Source organism: Aquila chrysaetos, chromosome 21 (assembly GCF_900496995.4).
Source record: "Aquila chrysaetos chrysaetos chromosome 21, bAquChr1.4, whole genome shotgun sequence".
Lineage (NCBI taxonomy): Eukaryota > Metazoa > Chordata > Aves > Accipitriformes > Accipitridae > Aquila > Aquila chrysaetos.
In genome coordinates this window covers 2,088,246-2,110,668 of record NC_044024.1, presented here as the reverse complement: position 1 = coordinate 2,110,668, position 22,423 = coordinate 2,088,246, and the positions used below count along the sequence as shown (strand labels likewise).

The following is a 22,423-nucleotide window of genomic DNA, read 5'->3' as shown; positions in this document are numbered from 1 at the left end:
AAAACGCTATTAGATATCCAAGTAAGACTGTGCTTCAAACATGGGTGTGGTAACTGAAGGGGTAACACTACCAAGATGTAAATGTGAACTTATTTGCTGTAGTAGGTTCTCTTTACAGGTGTGCTTACTGAAAAAGCAACCCATGCACACAGGACAATCAGCAGTATCTGTGCACTTGCTTATTGACAAATTATCTTTATGCTAGCTTGCAGGTTATTTTTCTGACACAGTATATTTTAGATATAAGTTTTAAATACCTTTATGACTGTTAAGCTGACAGTCCAGCACTTTGGATGATTCTTCTTCCAGCATTACATGTGAGGTTTTTTCAAGTTTAAATACTCTAATTGGAAAGACACATGAGAAAAATCACAGTTAAGAACAAACTTGAATTTGTTACTTGGAGGAGATGCTGTTGACCTTTGCAGAAGCCTGATGGCTTTCTGTCTGAGTGTGACTGGTAAGATGTGGGCTGGTGGTGGTGGTGTGTATGTGACAGAAACTTCCATTAGAGTAGGTGTTAGTCTACACTGGAACTTCAGAGTTTCCTCCAGTCTGACTTTGTAAAAATTCATAGGAATTAAACTGTTATTTGCATATATGAATACCTTGACATGAAGATCCAGGGAAGAAAAAATGGGGACAGTGTGGAGGTGAAGACCCAGGGAAGAAAAAATGGGGACAGTGTGGAGACCTTTGAAAGACATACCAAGGCCTCAACCTGGTATGAAATAGAGCTTTAGCACCTCAGACTTGATAAACTGGTTGTCTAAAAGTGAGACATTTTTCAGAATAAGCTCAACTCTGTACTGTGGACTGTTGCAGCACAGCCATGCTTAGTATGGTAGTGAAAAACTCTCACCTCACACCCACAGCAAAAGTTGCAGTGTATATATGCAGATGCCTGGAAGATAAAGAGCCTGCTAGGTCTTCAGCAAGACTGGACTGACTTCTGTGGACTTCATTAGTTCCTGGCATTACAGGGAAAGCCACCAAAAATACAGATGTGCTCAGCAGAGTTTATGGTGAATGATGGCATAAATGTCAGAGCGCTGAAACTGGCTCTGAATTTCCCTGAGAAAAATTCTGGTTTACTATTTTTAAATCATCCTTTTATGTCTGGGATTTGTTCTTCCCCGACTGCTTCAGCTCTGCTTGCAGCAGGGTGGGCTGAATTGGGCAGTCCCCTTGTTAATGATCGAGCAGCTGTCAGCTTTAGATTTTGTAGGTTGATGCTTTTGTTTCTTGGTCTTCTCTGAACTACTCAGGAAGGCTAGAAAGAAAGAAAAACATTATGATGTTTAACTAAAGACAGCCTCTTCCACCCTACCACTTTCCTGATCTGCTGCATTTCATCTTGCATTCTCCTAACATGCCCCAAGCTAAAAAAAAAAAAAAAAAAAAAATCCTATAACAGAAGAGAATATTTGTAGGACCAGAAAAAGGCCGTCCACAAAGCCTCTGCAGTGGCACAGTAGCCATGCGGCTGAATTACTGCTTTGGGAAGTCTGAGCTCGAGGTCAGGCTTGGAAGGATTAAAGCTGCTTTGACTGTCCTAATTTTAAGCCGTGTGGGGGATGGCTTGGCTGCCAGCTATGGCACAGAGCCCAAATGCTAGCACTGATTGAAGCTTCGAGACTGCAACCAAAATAATTATAATATGTATAATTACAGTCACATTATTTCATTAAAATTATTTCTTCATTATGTGTATATATTTGTGATATTACCTAGGCAATAAGAATGGGTGTATTTCCTGCCTTGAGAATAATTAAAGACTCTCCACCTAGCACTCCACCTCCAAAGGAAATTATTTCTTACAGTTCAACTATTTTGTTTACTTAAGCGTTTTTTTTTCTCTGTTTGTCCTGTGACACCTCCGAGTTCTTCATTAACAAATGTGAAAGTGAATTTACTGTCTTAAAAGTCATTCTGACTGTGGATGTAGAGGTTGTGTGTCTGTTACAGAAGCATTCAGGTTCTCATGAGCTGTTCCATTTTAGGGCTTGTTGATGGTTGAAGCTGTTCTGGGTTAAGCCTGTGTGTGGACACCTGATTGTGGAACAAGGAACTTCCTACAAACCTAATCTTTTGTTGGAGTGGAACCAGGTGCTTGTATTCTGGAGTGAGAGTGCCGGCATGTGGGATTCATCAGGAATAGATCCATGGATAGGTAAACCTACAGTTTCCACTTGATGATCAAAAATCCCTGGGGAGGAAAGGGATGTGTAGGGGTTTTTGGTTCTGTGGGATGGTGATACCAGTGGTAACCGGGCACTCTTACTGGACGATAAGCGATTCAGTACTTTGGTTTCTCTGCACTTGGCGATCATAGCTTCTTTGACATCTCACATTCTCAGCCACTTTCAGTCATTAATCCTTAATGCTTAGAAAAAGAAAAGGGACATAGAAGTCACCATTCAGGCTACCCTACCCTTACCAGTGTGCCTTATCGCCCAGTGTGAAGTTGGAAGCAGTTATGGCTTTGCCTTCTCACATCACGGTAAAAAAAAAAAAAAAAAAAAAAAGAAAGGCTGGGGGGGGATCAGACTTTGACACAAAAGTAAACGATAGCACTTCTGTGGTTGTGAGCTGAGCTGTAACTGCTGGCTTTTCACATAAGTTTGTAGCCTGAAAAGAAATGAAAGCATTTCTGCTTATCTGGTACATCTGTGCTGCAGTGTAAGCTGCTTTCCTTGATGTCTGAGTTCTTTCTGTTCTTGTCAAAGCTTCAGTGTTACTGCTCTTGACAATTCACAAACCACCACTCAATCAGGTGGGTATCTGGATGGCTGAGAAGCAGGAATGATGTTCCAAAGACACAGTCTCCTTACATTACTCTCTGTCTGAAAGTGTTTTGTATTGGTAAAGGTTTGCGTGGGTGGAGGTGGCTAGGAAGTAGATGGGTATATGGCTTGAGGAGAGCTTGTACCTAGAATTGCTGACTGCTGGTGTACTTCAGAGGCCCAATTTTCACCATAGATTAAGACCCTTGATTTTCAGTAGGGAAATGACTCATACTAACTAGAGGGAAGACAGAGTTTCTGGCCGAGTGCCTTGAGTGTAGGAGAAAGAAGTGAGCTCCAGATCTCAACAACTTTTGTATTCCTTCTATAAATACCCTATTTGCAGATATACTGGGTATGTGCATTTATCTTTTTGCAGACTCATGGTATTTGTCATTTCTTAATGGAGCTAATGTTTTCCCTCTGCAAAACTCTTCTTTTTATTTCTCAGCATCATTTGATTTTCTTCCTCTTCTGTGTTTTCATTTACTGTTTTTTAAAAACAACCAAACAAAAACTGCTTGCCAAAAACCCTCTAGTTCTACAAAGCAAAGATGGGTCCTTGCTGCAAAGCTGGGCTCTACAACAGAACGCTAATGTCTGGGTGAGTTGGTGCCTGTGCTCTGAGGCTGGGCCCCTATCTCCTACAGAAGAGCATCACCCCTTCATAGGGGAGGTGGTTGGAGGGGGCCTGCTTTGCCCCGTTGCTCTTGCGCACCATTCCACATAGAAGAGGTGATGCTGGTTGTGGCTGTTGCCCTGAGGAGCATGGACATGTTCTTCAAAGGCATAAAATCTCAGCCTTGCAGTGTTGCTTTTGCATTGTCCTTTTGCCTTTGAGCAGACAGTGTTGTGATCCCCCATCTGGTATTTCTACCAAGGGCTACTTACTTTGATGCAAATGGAGACAAACTCACTCTCTTGAGGCCCTTGCAAATGCTAACTGCCAGCCCCTGAGGGCTCGGCACCGAGCTGTGTGTGTTTTGGCCCAGCACTGGTCTTAGACCTGGTGTTGAGCCAGTATAGGAATACCTTCCAGTTGCCAAATACGATTCAGAGTGAGCTTCGGAAATGCATGGATGTGCTGTAGTGTAACAAACACCTGAGGGCAAAACCCATCAGTAACAAAGTCATCAGTGGGGCTTGAATCTGGGATTTTTTCTGTGTTTAGTTCAGTGCTTGTGTACCATACTCAGCCCACTTATTTCTATAGTTTACAGTCAGGTTTTTTATTTCTTTTCAACTTCTAAATATCTGACCAGTTTGGTGTCAAGTTGGCTTTAGTGACATGCTGTTGGGTGCTGGCAGTGCTGCCTGGGCAGTGGGTGTATCTCCAAAGGGATTTTCATGTTGAGAAACAATCTTCCCTTATGCTGAGCTTGGGGGTTTTGACCAATTGCCAAAGTGCTCTTGGGTAATGGGAGATGATCTTAAAAATAAGTGCTCTGGAGCATTGCCCACGTTACGTGGCTGCAAAGGGTTGTGCACCCATGGGAAGCAAGGCGGTTGTTTGGCACTGTCTTGTATCCCAGTGAGTAGTGGGATTATTTGCCCCACACCAAACCATCCTGCTTCCCCAACCATGGCAGCTCCAGCAGTTGCATCCTTCCCGCGTGATGGGCAGAAGCGCAGCGTGGTGCGGCTGGCCCCGGTGGGGAGAGCACCCAGGGGCCGAGGCACGGAGGGGTGATCTGCTCCCAGGGGGGACTGTGCCACATCCCTTTTACTGGTAAAAGGGAACTGATCAACTTGCTTGGTTGTAAGAGATTTCCTAGAATTTGTAGCAATATTTTTAAGGACACCCCTGTCCTGTGGCCAGCTTGACTGCTGTAGCCTGTTATAGACCAGGTATTCTTGAAGTATAATAACATAATGGGGGGCTGGAGGGTAAATACCTCCTTTGCTGCCCTAAAGGGAGAACGTGGCCCTGTCCCAAGCTGGTGGCTGCTGTAGAAAATCCTACTGAACTAGGAAGCAGCAAAAGAACTTTTGAGCTAGATGCCACCAGGGGTTTGATGTCCCCTGGGAGATGCCTGGGCTGGGTCAGCTGGGGGCAAACAAGCCCAAAGGGAGAAACTTTGGGTGAAGAAACTCACAGGAACAGCACCGCACCAGCGTGGGCAGTGGTGCTGCTGTTGTCTTTGGGCTTGTGATGGTGCTGCTCTGGGTTTTATAGAGTGTTAGCCAACTGGAACAGCCTGGGATGTGGGGCTTTGATGGTTAGCATTAATTCACTTAAATAAGAAACCTGTCATTAAACTAGAAACTCAAAGCTGTATGAGTTTTAGCTTCTGTTTTACATAGGTCTCCTGGGAACTTTCTCTCTAGCTGCACAGACCTCTGTCAGACCACAAGGAGTTACCGTTTCTTTAAATATCGACAATGTCACGTAATAGTGGAGTTCGTGCAAGGTAATGGCACTGAATCACAGGACTGATAAACATGCTGACAGCAGATTAGAAAAACTAGTCAGCCAAGACAAGAGTTTGGGTGGATTTGCAACTTTAAAAAAGAGTTTTTTCCCTTGGAACTCGTGGGAGGGCGAGCAGGGAGGTGAAGCTGGCTGTGGGATGCTTGGAGCAGACCGCTGGCAGCTGCACATCGCAGTTGTTAAAAGCCATGACCTTCACTTAGCTGGAGCCCCACCAAGATACTCTCTTCTTACATCACTGTTGAGCCCACTGGGAAAATAGGTAGGCAGGTCAGTTAAAGAGGTTTGTTAATTCTCACAATATGTTATGACAATTGGTTATGTCATTTGTGTTCATCCTATCTTTGTTAGTTGTTCTGGGTTTTCTTTTTTTTTTTTTTTTTTTTTTTTTCCCCTGAATTCTATGTTTAGGGGGAAAAAAAGTGAGTGTGGAAGGCAACTTCAGCAGACTGGCATCAAAAATTACAGTCTTGTCGATTGTAGCTCAACCACTTGCTGACCGTGGCGGTACCTAACCTCCAAGAGGCTTTTTTTTTTCCCCTCTTTTTAACTGTATGTTGGCACCTCTGTGTATGCCCAGACAGAGCACTGGCTCTGAGTGGGATGAGGATTCTTTCTGAGGTCTAACTCATGCTGAAACGGGCTCTGGGGACATCTGGGCATGTTGCTGGACTCGCTTTCTCAGAGGTAGCCGTTGCTCAATCGTCACCCACACATGGACAGGATGGAGATCCCTTGAAGTGGAGTGCTAAATGCCACCAAAAAAACTCCACCTAAGCCCTACCAGCAGCTGGGATGTTTATGGAGTGTATCCCACCTTGGTTTGACGTAAGATACAGAAATAGAGCTCGAAGCAGGAACAAGCACCCAGGTCTTCCCCTTTGAGGAGACGGCACTAACCACCAAAAGTCACGTTCGTGTCTGTTCCTCATACCCAGGACCCGCCTACTGGGCTCCAATCTCTTCTTTTTTTTCCTCCCACTGCTTTGATGGAGGAGCAGAGACTATCCTCATACAGACTAGCCAAGGGCATTTTCCTAGTAGAGGAAACGAGGATTCAAATCCCGTCTTAAATTAAAGAGAGTTTTTAACCATTTTCCTTCCTTCTTAGGCAAGGACTATACTTACAGGGAGGTGCAGTGACAGCCTTACCCCTTCCCCATGTTTTAGGACCAGGGTGCACTCTTCCCAGAGAGATTGAAGCGATGCTGAATTCTTAGAAACCCCAGTCCTACATTAAATCTAGCCTTTAGTGTATTGGATGGATGCGCCTGACCCTGGATCAGGCACCTCCTTCTGTTGGCTCAAGGTTGCTCTCTGAGGAAGAGAAGGATGATGACAATCCTGAAAAGATATATTGATGCCCAAAAGCAGTCTCTGTTACAGCCAGAGATTAGGAGATAGGAGCCTGCCAGGCCAACAAGCCATGCAGTCGTTCCCCTTGTAGCTACTGGAAGCACAATGAGAAAGGACATTTCTCTTGCTTCTTTCTTGTGGTTGCACCAGCTCTGGTGGAGCAGACCCTTGGGCAAGGGTTGAGCCTTCAGGAGACTGCACCAAGGCCACCCCCTCGCATCAGCCGAGCTAATCCAAAAATATGATGGTGTCCATCCCTGTTTCCTCCTGGGAAGGTCACTGTTTTTATTAATGGAAATTAATAAGCCTGCTGGTGTCAGCAGGAGTCTTTGCATGGAGTTCAATCTCAGGAGATAAGGAACAATGTAAAAAGTAGGAGAAAAATAAAAAGGTGTTGGGGGTAATTTGTCAGTATTGAGAGACTATGGATGAGTCTTTAACAGAGCAGAAAACATTAAAGAAACACTGGAGGAAAGAACCGATGATAAGCAAAACAAAGATCCCTGTACCTCTGACTGCTTGTTTCAACTGGAGTGTCATGTTTTCACTCCGAGTTTCCCAAATATTCTTCTTTGTGGCATATTTTTCTTTTAATTTTGAGAAATTCAGAGAGTCTTCCTCTCTATTTATTTCAGCTGTGTTACCCATGCAGTTAAATTCTGAAGTACAAATCACTGTGTTAGAAAGGTGACTGAAGCAGGTTAATCTGATGGTAGTTGCTGGTCCCAACAAACTCATTACAGTGGCAAGTGGTGGTACCAAAACAGCTGCTGCAGCTGTGTTCTGGGGTTTTATTACTATTATTTTGTTCTTGATGGCTTTAAGTAACTGGATATCTTTTCAAAATCAGATCTGTTGGCCACTAATGTGTATCATATAGATTGCACTTACACAAAGCTCAGTTTATCAGCCCAAATGCTGAAGCTCCTCTTCACTGGCAGTGTGAACCGGGCACTGTCCAGACAGCCCCAGTTTATCTGCTCTCTTTTTGTCATGGCATTTATTAAACAATCTCCGACAAGTTTTTAGCTTTTTGTTTTTGTACTGGATGGGGCTGACTTGTATCTGGATCACTCGCTGTGGTTTTTTTGGTTTATTTGGGGTTTTTTTTTTGGCGGGGGGAGTTAGTTACTGAGGTCTGAGGAGTGGTGTCCAGCAGTGCTGAGTTTGATGCTCTGTGCACCTTTATGGCCAGTGAGCTTTTCTGGTGACACTGGGGACAATACTAATTTTTAACCTCTAACAGCAAAGTGAAAAAGGAAGTAAACAGTGAAGTAAAAAGTGTCAAAGTTTGCTGCTCATGCAGCCTTAACTGGAGCAGGAAAAAATCTAATACCGGCTACAGAGAAATGGGGAGTCTTCTCAGGACACTGAGCAGCCAAATGACAAAATAGCAAATAAAATCTAGTGCTGATAAAAGAAAAGATGTGTAAGGGGGAAGAATTCTGCTTAGGCAAGAGGAGCTGCAAATCAGCCCTTTTCACACAGAAAGGAGACCTTTTGAGTTATGCGGATAGCTCACGGGCAGTGGCTGGTGATGGCAGAGGAGATGAAGACATTGGAAATGTCGGAGGACCCACGCTGTGGCCATCAGCACATGGTCCTGCTCCCACCTCGGGGTGGCAGCCGCAGGGGCAAGAGGTGTCTGCGGGTCCCGAGCGTGGGCAAGACCTCGCCTCCGCCGGGACACGAGTCGTGCAGAGGAGGTGAAAAGGGAACCGTCTGCTCGTGGTGCAAGAGGAAGGGACACCGAACGATGTTGTCGGGTGGCCAGCTCAAAGCAACAGCAGTATGTTTCCAAGCAGTGTACGCGTAACCAAAATGGGGAATTCATTGCCACCGGACTTCAGGGATCGGGGGGTTCAGGTGTGTGTTGGTCAAGCAGGTTGGAAAAGAGCTTGTCATGGCTCTGGAGAGTGATGCTTTCAGCGCAGCTGCAGGAAGCCCCACAACCAGCGGTTGAAGACAGCTGTTACCTGGGCAGGATTGCTGCCCACAGCCCGGCATTTCAATGCTCTCCCCAAGCCCACCATCAGCAGCAAATGAGCCGCTTCAGCCGTCTCTGATCTGGCTCAACGCGACCATCTTGTGAAGGTCTAGAGAGGAGAACAGGAAGAGGGGCGGGCGCGCGCTCTCCCACTTCGACGGCAGCTTAAGTCTCAAAGTGCAAAAAAAAAAAAAAAAAAACTAAACCAAACCAAAAAAAACCCGTCATGTCTCTTCTCGTGATGACAGTGACACAAAGGAAGCCCGAGGTGTGATGAAATCGTCTGCAGCTGTTGCAGGCGGCGCTTGCACTTTCCACGGCGTGTGGGTTCGGAGGCGCGTGGCTGTGTGGGAGTCGATGGAAACGGGGGGGGCTGCGATGTGTGGCATTCGGAAACATGCCGAGAGCTCTGTTTCCACCCAGAACTCTGTCATCCTTGTTCGCCTTGTTTCGTGTATAAATAAGACTTCCCAAAAAAACTTGATGCTGCTTCTGAACAGCTTAAAGTCCCCAAGCATCCCCTGAGACTTCCCCTGGGTCTGCGCTGTTGCCACAATACCTTTTCTTTTGGCCTAGCACAAATTAAACCTAACTGTGTCGAAAAACCACTTGTTACTTTGGCACAAACTCCGCCTGGTGAGGTTGTTGGCAGAGACCTCAGTGCTTTGCTTTTCAGCAGTAACAACTCTCTTGGGGGAGAGGTGCTTCTTGAGCGACCAGAGGAAATACTTCATGCAGAATAAAGGAGATATTTTGGGTTGTTTTTTTTCTCTATTAGATTCTCATTCAGATTCCCAATCCAGTGCTGCAGACAGGATTTATTATTTAAAAGGCTTTCTGGAGAAAAGATTTCCATGGGAATATCAGCTTCTGAACAGGCTAACAGGGAACTGCAGGCAGAGCTGAGCTAAGTCCAGATGAAGAATCGGATCTTGCCTAGCACAGAGCTCAAAGCCAGGCAGAAAAGTGATCGGACAGCAATTGCTCCAGGCTGCTGCAGTGGCTGGGCATCCCTCATCTTCTCCAAACCGCCTATGTTCCACCCTCACCTGAGGCTTGCTTGGGTGGCAGAAACGCAGCAGAGCATCTCTCTGCTGGTGTGTGATTGCACCAGGGCTGGAGCATGGGCTGGTATCATAGTCCCGAGCCATCAAAAGGGCATGAAAATACACCTTCTGTTAATCTAAGTAATACTTTGATTCTCCAGATGTCCGTGGCAACATCAGCCAAGGGCTTGTGAGACCTCTGCCGTGGAGAGCGTGGCCCGAGCAAATCCCACCTGGAGCAGAGGTGCCATGGCAGGGGGTGGGCAGGCAGGTCTCTCCTGAATTCGGCTCATGTGAGCTACCACGGCTATTACACCGAACTTCCTGTAAAAAGAGACTGTTAATACTAATATGAATAAACCACATTGCTATGGCAGCAGGGGAAATGGCTCGTGTTGCACCCACAGTATTTTCTACTTGAAAAAAACCTTATTGAGGTTTTTCTCATTGAACAATTTCTGAACTTCTGACACCACTTTGTGTAACATCTTTTTCCCTCGGAAACTAAAAGTAGCTCTGGGGGATTGTACAGGGCCATCCTGCTCACCTCCCACACAGCTGGGCATGGGGGACAGTGGCCAGAAAGGACGGTGATGGGCTTGTGCCGGTGCTGGCCTTCGGCTATAGGAATTCCCGCTGTCTTGGTAAACCTCTCACGGCGGGGGGCAGATGCGCTGCTGCAGTTTGCAGCAGTGTGTTTTGTCTCTTTGCAAGCCAGCGTTTTGCTTTTCTCCCCAGTGCAAGAAGGAGGTTAAAATAATTCTGAAAAGGCATCTAAAATGTTCTGCAGGTGCTCGAGAGGTGTCAGCAATCCAAGTGCTGCCACGTGTTGGTCCATGTAACCGTTTATTGGTGATGCAGGCAGTTACACAGGGGAGAGAATTATATTTAAAACTTTTTTTAAAAAGGGATTTTTTTATTGTATACAATAGGAAATAAAAAAATAAATATTTTTTCATTGCTGTGAACAAATTACAATGTGCTTCGTGGTTTCCATGAATTAGCAGTGCTTACTCAGCCGACAACACTCAGGTACAGACACACTGGCTCAGACTCCTGTAGGGATGAGGTGGTGGAGTATTGTTTTATTACATGGAAGGGTTTTTAAAAAGAAAAAAAGTCTTTCTGTGTTCCAACACTCTCTGGGATTCACATCATTTTTCTACAAAATATATATTTTTTTTATAAATTAAATCTATAAAACCACATTTGCATTAAATAAAACCTCATACCATCACAGTATTTTTACATTTCAAAATGTAACATTTCATATGTTCACAGAAAAATAAATCTTACAAGAAGGTGCAAATGAAATACCAGTAAAGCCCAAAGCTTCTGTTGTTTGATTGTAAAGAAATTATTCTTAAAAATGCATCCACATTTGAGCCTTTCTTAAAAACCTCTCGTAGCCTGTTGGGTGGCACCTTTGCCTCTGCTTATTATAGTGAGTTCTCATTACAGTAAACTTCAGAAAGGCTTGGTTCTTCTGACAGTGTTTTAATCACGCTGCTGTTAATAAAGAGTAGATGTGATGGCGCAGGGTCAGTTATCAGTGAAAGGGAAATAATCTGCCCCATCTTTGGTGAAAAGAGAGCCTGAAAGGCTTGTTGGACATCTAACCTGAATAAATACCCTTGAAGCATGGCCCCGTGGTTAAAACTAATCCAAGGCAGCCATATGGCTTCAAACCATAAGGCTTTCAAGCCAGAAATGGGAACTGATGGTAGAAAAATAGTGTCTGGATGCTTCAATGACTTTGTGATTTGGGGGTATGTCATTTGCTACACCCCAAAATGGAGGCTTGGTTAATTATTTAAATGACAAGTCCTTTGGGGCCACCTTATGCTCCTTGCTCCGTGGTCAACATGGCTTGAGGCAGGCTCTTGGCACTCTCTGTAGAAATTAGTCACAGATGGATTGTCTTTTGCTTCAGAAATAAAATAGCAAGACCCCAAAATCTTTGCTGCCTCTTGCTGAAGCCAGGGTGCGTGACCAGGACACGGCTGGGTAATGGCCCCACCGGTGACAATGGGGCACAGCATCACCTCTCGCCACGGGTCCACATCCTCCCGCTGCCAAAGCTACCTGCTTCTGGCTGCCCAGCTTAGAAATAGGGCCTATGGGGATTACATGGTGTTATTTATATTCAGAGAAAATTTGCAACCGAAGTATTAAATCAACATATTTTTGGTCAGGTTTGGGTTTTTGGGGTGTTTTGTTTGTTTTTTTCCAACCCTCGCTGAAATCAGCTTGTCTGAGTCATCACTCTCAGTGTCCTGGGGAAAAAAATATTGGGCCAAACCCCAAAATATAGTGAACATTTGAAGTCCTGGCAACCGTCTGGGGAAGGCCAGCGCTAGTAGTCCATGGCGTCCTCCCTGAGCACATCTCTGGAATGCTTCCTCACGTAACTGAGGTTGTGGAGCTGAATGCTGTCTTGCAAATCCTGCCTGGAAAGGCGTCTCCTGAACTCGTCTGTAGTAAAGTAGTAGATGACTGGGTCCACGCAGGAGTTCAAGCTGGCAAGGCACAAAGCTACAACGTGAAACGCCGAGATCACCTTCTGGACGCACCCGTTTTTAATCTTTTTGGTTTTGACAAAGAAATCTAGTGGAAAGCTGATATGATAAGGTGCAAAGCAAATCAGAAATACCAGAGCACAGGTGAGAATCATCTTTAAAGCCTTTTTTTTCTCTCCGAGGTCATGTGAAGCAGAATTTTGTTCTTTTAGTGATAAGATAGTCTTCCATGAGCAGTATAGGATGATGAGTAGGGGTGTTACGAACCCCACCAATTCACCTATCGTCATCATTGCAATGGAGATGGGAAGGTCAACTTCCTTTACGGGGAGGTCCACAAAACAGGTGTTTTTAGCGTCCTGGTGAAGTCTGAGAAGCGGGAAAGGCAAACAGCCAACGCAGACCACGACCCACCCAGCGATGCTGATATACACATCACAGATGCGTTTGCAGTCACTGAATTTGAATGGGTGCATAAGAAACAAATAACGTCTTACGCTGATGCAAACCAAGAAGTAGATGCTTGCATACATATTGACGTACTTCAGGTAGAAGCAAAGCATGCAGAGACCTCCTCCAAATTCCCACGTCCCGGTCAAGTAGTAGAAAATCCTCAGGGGCAAGGACAAAACCTGTGATAGGTCGGCAATGGCTAAATTGATCATAAATATTACGGCCCTTTTAGTCTCTTTCATGTACCCGTAAAAGACCCACAAAGCTAACGTGTTTCCTATCAGTCCAGGGATCAGGATGAAAGTGTACGTAATAGCATAGTAGGGCTTGAGGTCTGTTTCGGTGCAGGTCGAACTGTTTGTCATGGTTGTGCTCCAGATCCGTGCTCAGCCCCGGCATGATAACATGTTCCTCACTCGCGTCCTGCAACCAGGTTGTCGGTGCTTAAATAAAAAGGTTCAGCCCTGGCATCCATGTGTGAGGCTTTGGTTACCAGATCATCGTGTCCAGTCTGGGGAGGAGCTTGGTTATGGGGTGAGTGAGTTAATGAAGGTCCTGCTCGTGTGCTTTGCTCATGCTCTTTGTCAGAAGTTACCAGATCTTACTCTAGTCGCTTGCAGGATTGACAGGGAGGGGATCCACACTGAGAAATGCATCGTCATGTGCCAAAGCAGTCGAGAGTTTGTCACTAGCGCTGCACGTCTGTCACCTTTTCGGTGGCATTTCAGCCACTTCTCTCAATGCAGGAGTTTGACAACCAACGTGGCCCTGCAGCTGAAAGACAGAAAGGTGCAGTTATAACACTGTGGGGAGACACGGGTCTTACAAAGCAAAATGTACAGGAAAGCTTGCATGATCAGTAGGAGCATCTCTCTAGCAGAAACCTATTGCTAGTTGCATCTGTGGTGGTCAGCTCTTCTCCTGCCTAACAAGCGCCGTGCCTTGGCCAGTGAAGGGACGTGTAAAACCACTGAGGAATAAATAGAAAATATGTTTAATTGCTGCTACAAAACAGCCTCCCGTGCTGTATCAGCAAGCAGAAGCCACCCCCAATCGCAGCTCCTGTTTAACTTGCTGCCAGGTTTCTGCAGCTGCATCTTGCCCAGCTTCAGCTTTTCCATCCGAATCTCCCTTTGCCTCCGGTTGCGTTGGTTGCCCCATGCCCGAGCGTGCGGCCAGCGCAGAGATGCTCCGGCGAGCACCGTGCCTGCATCCCCCCTCGCTGCCCTGCCGCGGGCAGAGCGATACTCTCACCTCACACAGCACTCATGAGTTTAACACTCTCCTGGTCTTCCCAGGAAAGCCCTGCAGAAACTTCCCACCCGCCCCATGGCTCTAGACAGCCAAGAAGATGGCAGCGAAATCTGCTCCTTATGTAAATGAGCCTGACACACACACCTGAGATATAAACATTTTCGACCGGTGCAGCCGCTGCTGCTGCAGCACGGAGTGGAAGTCCCAAGTCAGTGGCTTTCACTGAACCGGGGTCTACTTTTTCATTCATCTTTCATAAATAGAATATAAAACATACTTGCATGCAAGCAGGGACAACTGGCCCACTTATTAAACACTTTTTGCTGCAGAACTACCTGCATGATTTTAAATTTTACTTTCTTACAACTGCTTTTTCTAAGCCTTTCCTTTACCCATCTTGCACATGTGACTGCTGTGGCTGTTGGAAATACTAGATATCGTCACTAAGGTGACTGTAGGTGGACTTTATTTTAAAATTGTTCGCATGGTAAGCAGCTGATATTATCTGAATCTGTTAGACAAAAAAAAAAACCAACCAGATCTGATAAATATAGAGGAAATTCAGATCTCTGTCCAAACTCTCTCAGGTTTGCCTTTTGCTTCAGCATGAAGAATTAACCTACAGGTCTAAATGGGAAAAGTTTGTAGGTACCAACCAAGATGCCAAAGGCACATTTATAAAGGCAAAATTATATCCTGCTGCAATCCCTGATGTTTTTTCCTGTACTTTGAGATATAGGCATTAAAATGTGAACATTTATTAATGAAGCCAATGTTCAACACTTGCCAGTGTGATTGCACCAAAACTTTGAAGTAGCTTTGGGTGGAAACAGAAAATCTTCAGCAAAAGGAAACAGTTCGGGGGGCAGCTTTTCTGCATCTATTTGTGTAGTTTCTCTTGCATACCATTGAGTAACGAGTCCAATGAGACTGAGATGTCTTCCTTTCTTCCAGGGAGCCAGCATCTAACACAACCAGTAGAGCAAAATGGCTTGTGAAATAATCCTGTTAAACTTCAGCAGCGACGATTAATAAGCCATAGAGTTAATTAGCCTTCTGTTCAAAGACTTTCCAATTCTTTTATTAATTCTCCACCCAACTTCCGATGCACAAGCCTGCACAACTAATTCTAGAAGTGTAAGTAATCTCTTCATCGTGCAGGAAAACTAACTGGTGCTCACCTACTTGTCACTGGTGGGTAACTTGGGCCAAGGGGTTCGGTTTCCATTTGCTGGCGCTGGACTGGCACGAGTAACTGGGAGGGGATTGTGGATGTATCTGGATTTTGGCAGTACCTGCCATGTCTTGGGGTTCCCTGGGCTTCAGAGCTCGCCCTCGACAGCTGGTTAACCCCTCTGGGGCTTCCTGACAGCAGCATCTGCTTTGGACGGGTTCCTCCCTTCTCCTCTGTACCGGGATGGAGCCAAACCATGTGGCCAAAACCAGTACATCCTCCCTGAGTGGTCAGAAATTGCCTTGCTGGGCTTGAAAAAATGCCGAGTATAGGTACAGCCAGAGCAGGGTGCACTGGGAAAGCAGCCAGAGCTGCTTAGTGGGGACTGGGACTTACAGAGAATGGGAGGGATGCTCTCTTTCATGTTGGTTTTCCATGGGGATGCTGAGGCCCTGTGAAGATGTGCCTGTCTTTACTGTTACAGCAAACTCCTCAGCACGATGTGTCCGGGCTTCCCATCCAGGTCCTGGTCCTGCCGGGGTGTCCGAGCAAAACAACCGCGTTGTAGGTCCCTGGGCTGTGCCCAGGCAGCGGGACTGGGGCACCAGTGAGCGGGTCCATCCTCTCGCTCCCGGAGAGCTCCTCTATTCCTCTTGGCTTCCCAGGTACCATGTCCCCTAGGACGTGAGCAGCCTGCCCGGCAGAGCGAGGGTGGCTTGTGAAGAGCTGCACAGCTTTGCCTTGGCTCGATTTTCGCTTTTTTTTCACGCAGAACGTCTCAACTTCTTTGCCTAAAGTTTGCTCTGAAGCGCCAGCAGCGAGGAGCTCGGGTGACTTCGCGGTGCCATCGCTCTGCCCACGCAGGTGTCCCGCTCCTGCAGATGCACATGTGCCCAGCTGGCTCCGCTGCCGTGAACGCTGCTCGGGCAGCGCTACGCCAGGCTGGGGAGCATCTACAGGGGCGTTTGCAAGATAAAGCCCTAAACCCGCATCACCCAGCTCTTCCTTCCAGTGACTTTTTTAAATTTTATGTTTTTTTAAACAAGCTTGTCTTTCCTCTCATCTCTTGCCCAGGGGCTCCTATCACCCAGTCAGGGAGGCTGAATCATGCTCCTTTCCCTCTGGCTGCGTTCCAGGGTGGGTAAATCCACGTCACCTCCATTGCTGGGCCACGAGACATGCAAAGGGAAGGACAAGGTGCGGTCCCAGCCCATCTGTCCACAGCCCAGTGCACACACACGTGCACACCAGCATTTTTCCTGCTGCCCCCCCCCAGTGCCTACACTTCCCCGTCCCCACCGCGCAGCAACTTTCCTGCAACACCATCCTCCGCTCCCTCCAGCCCAGCGCCGGGGCAGGGAAGCACTTGCAGCACCTTCCATCTCTCCCTGGGGCTGCAAACCCACAGCATGAGGGGTCCCAGAAAGCCCAGCTAAAGCTGGGGAGCAGCGAGGGTGCTTGCCCAGAGCCCCCAGAAACACCCCTGGGAGAGCAGCCACCCTCGGAGCAGGGGTAAAAAAGCTGCGATGTGAGAAACTGCACTTTGGAAATCCCGAGCAGTAACATTGTGAAGTTCAGCCAAATGTGCTATGTAAAAACAGCAGGATGCTAAAAAAAGCTCCAGAAAGAGGAAATTCTGTTTCTCATGCTCTGCACTCGCTTCCCCTCGGCACAGGGGGCTGGCTGCGGCAGTAGGTGTGAGACTCTCCCCAGGCATGGCTTCCTTCTTCCCCTGAATGTTTTTTTCCCCCTATTTTGCCAAGGAGACCTCACAGTCGGCCACGTCAGGGCACTACATGAAGATTTCTCCTTTGTACTTAATGAGTCAGAAACACCAGGTAAGTTTTGTAGCCAGCCTTTACAGCCAGGGCTTGTTAATGCTTGTTAAAGCCGGGCACGTATTGTGTAAAGTATTTTCCATATGCTGAAGGTCAGCCATATATCCATATGCTCCATGTGAACAAGTGCAGGAGCTGGGGATGCAGGAGCAGTCACTTCCACCCATCACACCCTCCATGGGTAATCAAGCCCCTCACCTGAGGATGGTTATAACTGCCCGGGTGAACCCAGGACCCTCGTTAGCAAATCCTGTGGGTTTTACCCCAGGAAGCAAAGCCACAGCAGCTCTTAAAACCCAGGTCAGAGTAGGAGAGGCTCTTAAACCAGCTTAGGGGAAAGCAGCCTGTGGCTAGGCACTGTTTGTAGGTGCTGTCCCTGCTGCAGCTTCATGCCTGGTCCCTTCTTGGAGCTTAGGTCCTTAGGGAATCTGGGATGCTGCCCAACACCTCCTGCTCCTTCCCAGAACCAGGGTGTGAGATCAGTCTGGCTGGATCCTGCCACTGAGCACCGTTCTTGCAAGGGCTGCTGCTGGCCCAGGTGAGCAGTGGGTGCGTAGGCACCCCGTGTTTGGTGTGGGGCTGGTATTTATGCTGTAAAAACACGGAAAGCCTGTGGCAGAGGTGGTGTGGGCAGAGCAGTAGCTGGTGCTGCCCTGGGCACCCTGGTGTAATCTGCTGACTTACCCTTTTGGGAGGAGGCTTGGCTGTGCTGCTGACCAGGACCTCTCTTCTATTTTTCTTCCTCCTTTGCGGCCTAAAATAAAAGGAGAATGCGTACAGGGGTAATTTCAAATAGAAATTTAGTTTTCTGCTGAAGGTGCTCAAAGCAGAGGCGGTGTGGTGGTGGCTCTGTCCCTCCCTGGGTGTTCCCTGGGGATGTGGGGACATGGGAGCTGGGTCAGGGACTGGAGCAGGGCAGCAGTGTCCTGCACCGGGCTTCTCCCAGTAACCACTTGTTTTGTCTGTCATCTGAAGTGCTGCTGTCCCATTTTGGCAGAGATAACTACTGTTAGTAGTAATTAATAGGTATTAACTGAAAATAGAAATATGAACTGACCATTGTGTAGGATTGCTTTTTAGTTCTTTTAAAAAATGTCAGGGGAGGATAAAGGCTTTTCTCACTTGAAGCAGTTGTCTGGTAGATATTTGGGGTTTATATCCTCTTCCATAGGAGCAATGTTGCTTCTTGCTGTGCTAACTGTGCAGATTTCTCTCTTTTATTTTCTCTATGGTGGCCTCTGCCCACAGAGGCCGCAGTTTTTTTGTTAGGCATCCTCAGGGCCGCCTGCGTTTTGCTGTGCTTGTCCTGACCCAGTGGGAACGCTGAGCCCCTGCCTGCCTTACCCTAGCCCGGGTACCAGCGGCTTCCAGAGCATCCCTCCCCTCGCCCAGCATCTGTTCTGCACCTCACACCAGGCATACTCTGAGTTGCTGTAATATATTTGCTAATGCTGTGCTCGCAAAGCAATACGGATGAGAGCAGCTTTGTCATTTTGACTCAATTGCAGAGTACCAGAGCAAGTGCCTGTTCATCCCATCCAATTTCTGTGGTTACCTGAAATGTGAGTCACTAAAGGTGGTGAATGTTTGTTCCAGGGGAAAAAAGCAGTGAAACAGCCAAGATTTTACAGGTTAGGACTGTGGGGCATTGGCACAGCTGAATGAAAAGGTTTCTTTCTATTTGTTCTTTCATTAATTTCTCATTTGCTCATCATTAAGGTAACAGAGTGTTTCCCTGGGATGCCTACCCTCTGCCTTGCCCGTGCTCCCTGCCTTTCCGCCCATGTCCATGCTGGGAGGAGCGGCAGAGCTGCCAGCATCTGCTTGAGGGAGACTCTTCCTCTGGCACTGAAATTTTGGGAAGGGGCTGTGGGGCTGGAGCCCTGGGGGAGCTCACTGGAAAGAGGGGCTGGGCTGCGGTGGTGGGGGGCTGGCTGCGTGCTGGTGTGCGGTGAGTCAGGCGGGCAGGCAGCTGGGGACGCCAGGGGGGATTTTGGCTGGGTAAATTCCAAGAATATGCAGGAAAAAATAAATGCTCCAGTTTAATGCCGTGTGAATATGCTGCTTTTGCCTTTTAATCCTTTGCAAAAGCTCTTGTCCTCCTGTCTTAATATTTATCCCGGTTAAAAAGGGAAAATAAACCCGGAGCAGCAGTGTTGTGTATTAGCCTAATCCCCCACCCCTCTTCTCCATTCCTGGCACACCCCGATGTCCCTAGTAGATGTGCATGGTTACAAGCACCAAAGCTGCCCGTTTTCCACCCAAACGGTCAGCGCATGCCCCCCAGGGACGTGCAGCCGCGTGCCCGCGCTCCCCAGGCTGTGAGCAGTGGTGGTGGTGACACAGATGACCCTGCCTCCTCCTCCTCTTCCTCCGTCCCTGTGTTCTTGCAGTTCAGTGGAAAATTGCCAGTGGAAAGTCAGCGTACTGCCTCTTGTAAGGAACAGACCGTTTGAGAAAATCCATTGGACAAATACAGCAAGGCGAACCCAAGTGAGACCCAGAGTAATGAGTAAATCAGAGGAGTTATCCCTGTGCTTCTGGAGATGGGGCTGTATGGCCTCAAAAAGTCTGCTTCACAAGCAGCTGTGGGTTTTGCAAAGGTTAAGAACTGCCGCAATTGGCGTTATTCTTAAATGCAGCTTCTCGATACTCACGTAACCATAATAGAAATATGGTTTGAAACTTCACGGCTGGCTGTTTTGGCTTCAGCCGTACCCTTTCTCTCCCTCAGATACACAGAGCATCTCATGAGTGCTTATAGGAGCTCACTCTTCTGATAAATGGAGATACTGGCTCCTCACCCACACCTGGGCTTAGCCTGCATCTCTTTGCTTCTACTCATTTACTTTTGGAGGTTCACGGGGGTCGTTTGTTAACACTGCACCCTCCTGCCTCTAGGCTGGGTGTCCCCATCCCCTCTCGGCACTCCCAGCGCGACTAAGAAGAGGCACCAAGTCTATGTAGCAATAATCAGAAAAAGGACAATTTAAACCCATTAGCCTGAACCAAAAATAACCGGGGATAAAAGAATATCGGTCCTACCTTTGCCGTCTCGGCGGGCTGCTCTGGTGTGACCCCGCGGGTGCTGGCAGCGGATCCCACCCCTCTCGACGTGCAAAGCAAAAGTGCAACTGCCGGGAGCAGCAGCCTGCGCCCGCGCAGGAGGGGAGCGGGGCCCTCCCCGGCCGGCAGCGCTTTCCGTGCTGCTCCTCCCGCCCGTGGGTCTGAGCTGGACCTGACCCTTTTTCTTTCTTTTTTTGTGGTTATATATATCTCTCTATATATATCTCTCTATATATGTAAAGGCGCTGTTGGTTTCGGGGTGTTTTGGAAACTGCCGGCGTGGCGCGGCAATGGCTGTTTGCCGCGAGGCTGCTGGGGTGACGGCGGCCTCACCCGCTGCCGGGGGGTCCGGGGGGGCTCGACACCCCGGCAGCACCCAGCTGAAGCGGTGCGGGGTCCCACGGGCAAGCGCCTGCTCGTAGAGTCCCCTTCTGCTAAGGACACCGAGCTAACGAGGCTGATGAAGCGAGATGCTTCAGCAGTTATTTTCCTCTCCCTTCTCCAGCTTTCTGGGGAAGGTTCTTCGCTCTCATCTGGATGTTTTTACCCCTATGCTGCAGGTCCCTGTACCCGGTACTTTGGGGGGGGGCTTCAGAAAGTCGCATTGAACCTGATCGTGGTCCGGTTTGGGCTTCCCCAAAACCAGGAGGTTCTCCACGGTCGTTATTTTCCTATTCAGTGGATTTCCACAGCTCATGCGGAGCAAACCAGGGCCAGAGCCAAGGACTCTTCTCTTCCAAATGAATGTTTGTGCCACGAAGCGGTGTCACCCATCACCGTGTTCCCGAGCCGCGGCGGCTCCCGGGCTCGGCACCCGGTGGGTGCTCGGCAGGCGATGGCTATCAGCAGAGGGCGGTGCTGGCCACGGCACGGTGACTTTATGATTTTGAAAAGTAGCGCTTCTGTAGTTATCCATCTGGGGCCTCTAGCTCAAGAAGTACTAAAAAAAAATTTAATTTTTTTTTAAGATCAAGAGGGATCAAGGATTCTTGGTTCAATTGATTATTTTGAAAAAGTGACTTTTTTTTAACCATTTCCGTAGCAATTCAATCTGAAATTATTTGCAACTTTTAAATTTGCATTTATTCATTCTTCTGGTGTGTCTGCTCGGGAGAACAGGACTTATTTTGCAGCATGACTTGGGGAGAGGGTTGCAGCTCTGCAGAAGGGGCTGCAGGGGCCAGGCAGTGCGGTCCACTGCGGTGTCCCCACCGCCGCATCACGTGCTCGCAGCATGTACCAGGGTCTCGGGGACACCTACTCCTTTAAAGCATTATTGATTTACTCGTATAACAATTCCAGCTTATAGCAGGGTTTTGTAGCCCTATCTGCTTTTTCATTGTGGTTTATAGGAAATTAATCCCTTGGGCACATTGTGGGCTTTTATAGAGTGTGCCAGGTTTGTCAACCCTGCGGTGGCACAGCTCCTTGCTGGGGCTTTGCAGCTTGTACCTCCCAAAACATGTGGGTGCTTGCCTGTTTCAGGAGCTAATACTCCTACTAGTTAAAGCTTCTAGCCTTTTTTTGAAGGCTGCTGATTACTTAATGTGCCTTAATTAATCTTGTGGGGGAGCTAGAGCTTTCAGCACTGTGGGATCTTTGCTGCAGAGTTGTCCCCTTGGGATGGATTAATCTGCTGATGTTTTTGGACTAAAAGCAGCAGAGGTTTGGGGTTTATTGCTTAAATGGGGCTTGTTGCAGAGTCTCCTGGGAGATGTGCTGAGACCTCGGTGGAGGATGCTGGCTCAGTTCGCATTAGTCCTGGAGCGTTTCTGTAATTGCAATGGGATCTGGGATGCAAAACTTTCCCCGTGCTTGCCAGTGCCTCCTGGCAGCTGCCTCTGCCATGCACTCTCACACTTCGTAAAGCGTTTTCACTGTAGTGATTTAAAGAAAAACCTTTTATTAGAAAAAAAAAAAAAAAAAAAAAAAAAAAAAAAGATGTAAAACCTGGCAGTCCCCAGGCTCTGCCCCTGCCTGGCCAGCCTTTCCCTGCGTGACCCTGGCACCCCCTGACTCCCACAGGGACCGTGGGGGATGGTTTGGACACCGCTTTAATAGACAGCAAAATTGAGGCCAGTCCCATGAATAAGGGCCATACCAAACCCCCGTGGCTGAACAGCACCTGGGCTCTGAAGATGTTGTCCTTTCCTTTTCCCAGTCAAACATGATGCTCAATTTTGCACTTTCATTTCCGCAGAAGCCAGCCTATTTATAAGAAAGCATAGCCTGCGCTTGGGGCAGCGCGTGTACTTACTGTACGGATAGACTTTTTGTTTCAAAAACACCTTTCAGAGCATAACCATATCCTGTTTTGCTGGTGCCGTGCTCGGCGCGCAGCCCGTGTGCGTCGCCACCGGCATCCATCCCGTTTCCCGTCACTCCGGGAGCTCTCGCATGCGGCAGCGCCGGCTCAGCCCCTTCTCGGGGTGCGTGGGTGGGAACCCGAGGGTGCCTTCCCCTGATTGCCTTTTCCAGCAGCCGAATGCCAGTCTCCGAGTCATGCCGTCCCC

The 22,423-nt window shown here is 47.8% G+C and overlaps 1 protein-coding gene across 2 annotated transcripts; it reads right to left on the bottom strand.

Moving 5' to 3' along the window:
* Positions 1–10,471: 10,471 nt before the first annotated feature.
* GPR174 (G protein-coupled receptor 174) lies at positions 10,472–20,675 on the bottom strand. Of its 2 annotated transcripts, XM_029997318.2 has the most exons (3): positions 19,890–20,675; positions 17,529–17,598; positions 10,472–13,352 (listed from the first exon to the last, which is right to left on the bottom strand). In XM_029997318.2, the coding sequence occupies exon 3, from the start codon at positions 12,941–12,943 to the stop codon at positions 11,963–11,965; it is 981 nt and encodes a 326-aa protein (XP_029853178.1). In that variant the 5' UTR covers positions 12,944–13,352; positions 17,529–17,598; positions 19,890–20,675; the 3' UTR covers positions 10,472–11,962. The 2 variants fall into 2 exon arrangements, with proteins under 2 accessions (XP_029853178.1, XP_040975125.1); XM_041119191.1 differs by lacking the exon at positions 17,529–17,598.
* Positions 20,676–22,423: the final 1,748 nt, after the last annotated feature.